General features: G+C 51.0%; 1 protein-coding gene across 1 annotated transcript; it reads right to left on the bottom strand.

Annotated features, from left to right (window-relative positions):
• Positions 1 to 139: 139 nt before the first annotated feature.
• Positions 140 to 2,359, bottom strand: Ctrl (chymotrypsin like). Its single transcript, XM_075977206.1, has 7 exons — positions 2,267 to 2,359; positions 1,671 to 1,774; positions 1,504 to 1,583; positions 997 to 1,078; positions 665 to 845; positions 454 to 587; positions 140 to 365 (listed from the first exon to the last, which is right to left on the bottom strand). The coding sequence occupies exons 1-7, from the start codon at positions 2,316 to 2,318 to the stop codon at positions 204 to 206; spliced, it is 795 nt and encodes a 264-aa protein (XP_075833321.1). The 5' UTR covers positions 2,319 to 2,359; the 3' UTR covers positions 140 to 203.
• Positions 2,360 to 3,564: the final 1,205 nt, after the last annotated feature.

Raw genomic sequence — 3,564 nt, 5'->3', positions numbered from 1 at the left:
TGCCCATGATTGTGCCATGCGACTAATGGATTGTTCAAAAAGAGGAGTTGGGGCCACAGCCTGGGGTATCAAAGTCCAGGTCAGGGGGAGAGCCCCTGAGAGCCTCTCCTTTCCACTAAGCCAAGACGGAGGACAAGGCTACACAAAAGAACTGAGCCTGGTGTCTTTATTGAATTGGGATGGGGAAAGGATCTGCAGACAGTTTAGTTGTAGGCCATGACCTGGTTGATCCAAGTGCTGAACTTGCTCACGCGGGCATATACGGCTGGGGCCTTCACATTGCAGTTCTCAGTGCCCCAGGAGACAATGCCAACTAGCACCCAGGCATTTCCTTTCTGGCAGACAAGGGGGCCTCCTGAGTCACCCTGAAAGGGAAGGAAAGGGGGAAAGTTGAGATGGCAGTTGAGGAAGTATCCCATGGGACAGTACAGAGGACAGGGTGCCTGTGCTTACCTGACATGAAGAGACACCCGAGGCTCCTGCACAGATCATGGAGTCAGTAACACCTGAACCCCAGTACTGCCGACACTGGTTCACAGTGACCAGGGGTAGAACTGCTTGCTGCAGACGTGCTGGTGTCACGTTGCCTGTGGGCCAAGAAAGGTGGTCAGGCTGGCCCAGGATGCTTCTTCCAGGCTCCCCTCGTTCTCACCCAAGTTCTTACCTACACCACTGGTGCGGCCCCAGCCAGTGGTGACACATTTGAGGCCTTCAGGCAGTGCCTCATTGGAGGAAGCCAGGCAGACCGGTGAGATTCGTGCCGTGTACTGGGCTGGTGAGGCGAGCTTCAGGAGGGTTACATCATTGTTCAGAGTGTTGGAGTCCCAGTTAGGGTGTGTGATGACCTACGGAGCCAGGAGAGAGCCATGGGAAGCTGGAGCATGCGGTACCCAAGGTTGGCGCCGAGGGGTAGGTCGGGGTATGCTTGAGTTTCTGTGTCCAAAGCAGACCACCTAAAGCCCATTGTCCTTTGTACACGTGCAGCCAGGGACTTACCTTCGAGATGGAGCGCACTTGCACAGGCTCGGCATTGGAAGATCGGTCATATTCTCCCAAAACAACTAAGTGTCGTCCAGCACTGCAAGGATAATGGAAATGGGAATTCAGACCCTGAAATGCCTGTAAACAACTTGTTTTCTTCTGCTCTGAGCAGCCTGCAGCTGCTCTGAGCATGAGACCCTGATGGCAGGGGAGTGGGTTCTGATTGGTCTGCAGCTGAAAGATTCTGAGAGCTGGGGTATGGCCAGAGCACTATATAAGCTGCCCCTGAACACATTAAAGGGGGCATTCTTGGGGAATTCAGGGATGACCTCTGTCTCTATGTATTTGTGTGTTTCAATCTCCAGCCCCTTGCCTGGCTTGCGGACTGTCCCGTGGTACGCTACAGGTGTAGTACAGGCGCTGTACAGGCGCTACAGGACCGTAGTATGTGTAGTATGTAGCGGGGATGCTACAAGGAAGAAGAAAGAGATAGACTGGGCAGGGCCGGTAGATTACACTCACATGACTCCACAGTGGGCAGCAGTGACTACCCAGTTCTGGCTGATGAGAGAACCACCACAGAAGTGGAAGCCATTGGTTTCCTAGGGTCAAAAGTCATACGTGAATGGGCTTCAGTTACCCATAGGCATAAAACATACAGGACCCTGACCCACCCCTAGAGTGTGTACCTGTAGAGACACCTGCCAGGGCCAGGAGCCTGACACTGCGTTCTGCCCATTGACAATCCTCTGGCTGTAGCTCAATGCAGGTGTGATGGCAGGAACACCACAGCCTGGGCATAGTAGGGTGGTGAGTATCCACATCCCAGCCCACCTCGCCATCCCTTCTCGCCCAAGCCCCCACGCTGTGTATTCCAGAGGGATCCAGATCACGAGGATTTCTCACTAGCCCTTCTCCTAGTTCCTTTTAGGCATACACAGCTGTCTCGGCTACCCTATCCTACCAGCCCTCAAACCCTGTGCACGTCACATCCACCAGCCTGGTGCTGATATTCTCCAGGCCACCTTTCTCCCTGATCTCTGGGGTCATCTCCTTGGCCTTCTGTTAGTCTGCTTTGCTTAGACTATACATATCTTCCATGTTTTTTCAGGTCTGGCTCAATCGTCTGACTCATTTGTTTTTTTAGCCTAAGTACATTAGTTTTCTTTTGCCTGTACTGTCCACTTTCCTTCTAGCCAGGCCGACTCCTCTGGTCCCCTAAACAGGAGCTGGAAGCTAAGTTGCCCTAAGTTGATCGGTCAGGATTGGTCCCCAGCCCACTTACCCCAGGAGGAGCCAAGGAAGACCAGGCTAAGGGTTAGGCTGAGCAGTAACATTGTGGAAGATAATGAAGTGGAGAATGGCCTGGCTTTATTTATGGGTATCCTTGTCCTTGGGCAGAAGCCTTAGGCTTGAGACTAGGCCAGCTGTGTGGTCTTAACACACTCCCACACCAGCCTAGGAGAGGTCTTCTTAGGCCAAAGTCCTTGGAATTATCAAGTATCCAGGTGTGAGGCTCCCACCTTGGGGAGGTGGCTCCCCAAGCCTTGCCTTCCTATTGGCTTTCTGAGCCACCTCCTGTCCCAAGTGTTAGTCACTGGAAACTAAGGACATACGTGTAACTAGGTGTAAAATAACAAACTGGTGGCTGGGAATTATGAAGTTTCCCAGGGCTGTCAGAAGTCCTGGACTCCCAGAGAAGCTTGCTCAGAACATACAGGTACCATGACTGGTGCCTCTGCTGTGAAGGCCAGGGATGGAGATTCTGAATCTTAACAGACATCATCTCGGATTCCTCATCAGTGTGGAACAGGAGTCAGAGGTTTGCCCAGAGAGGTGGGATGGGACAGTTCTAAGGCCTATATTGCCAAAAGTGTGAGTGAGCCCTCAGGGACAGACTCTGGACTGAAGTTGGAAGCACAAGAGTGACAGCCGTGACATCTGTTTCTAGACCCCAGATTGCCATGGGCAAGAACTGTCCACAGTGCATTTGTTATTGAGCTCCAGGCTGAACTAAATCAATGGAGAGATGGTGTCTCTGTGTGCAGAGTTGCAACAGGTGAGTTGGCTTGAATTTTTCTAGAATATCAAAGGCTTTGACTGACTCAAGCATACCTCAGCCTAGGGGAGGGACTGGGAGGAGGAGAAGGAGGGGAAAGGCAGTCGGGATGTAAAATGAATAAATAAAGATTTAAAAAAAATAATACCCCAGTCTAAAAAGCGCAACAAGTGTACAGGTTAATAAAGAGGAGGATAGAAATAAGATCAAATCCAGCAAAATATGAATTATAACCTGATGGACATTTGGATGCTTAGTGAGCTGTTCCCTTAACTTTACTACTGCATATACATTTTTTCATAATAAAATGTCAGGGAACACAAAGTCAGGGGCCAAAGATGTCCAGCCTGGAGGAGAAGAACCTCTCTGGAGAATGTGGCTTATTCATTCTGAAGACCCAGTGGGGCTTAGCTACTCTGAGAGCAGGATGTTCCCAGCAGCAACCCAGGGGCTAGGCCCTCGGTGGATGCTTAGCAAAAATTTCTTGTTAAATGTGTCATCTTCCCCCATGAGTTCACGACTCC

This window comes from Microtus pennsylvanicus, chromosome 6 (assembly GCF_037038515.1).
Source record: "Microtus pennsylvanicus isolate mMicPen1 chromosome 6, mMicPen1.hap1, whole genome shotgun sequence".
Classification (NCBI taxonomy): Eukaryota; Metazoa; Chordata; class Mammalia; order Rodentia; family Cricetidae; genus Microtus; species Microtus pennsylvanicus.
The sequence above is the reverse complement of the archived record's forward strand: the minus strand, read 5'-3'. Positions and strand labels throughout refer to the sequence as shown.

Excerpts from the sequence above, each read along its gene's own strand:
- Ctrl (XM_075977206.1), bottom strand. The coding sequence starts at position 2,318 with ATGTTACTGCTCAGCCTAACCCTTAGCCTGGTCTTCCTTGGCTCCTCC. Across the intron at positions 1,079-1,503 it reads GCTGCCCACTGTGGAGTCAT|TGCTGGACGACACTTAGTTG; the intron begins GTGAGTGTAATC and ends TTATCCTTGCAG. Across the intron at positions 846-996 it reads AAGTGCGCTCCATCTCGAAG|GTCATCACACACCCTAACTG; the intron begins GTAAGTCCCTGG and ends CTGGCTCCGTAG.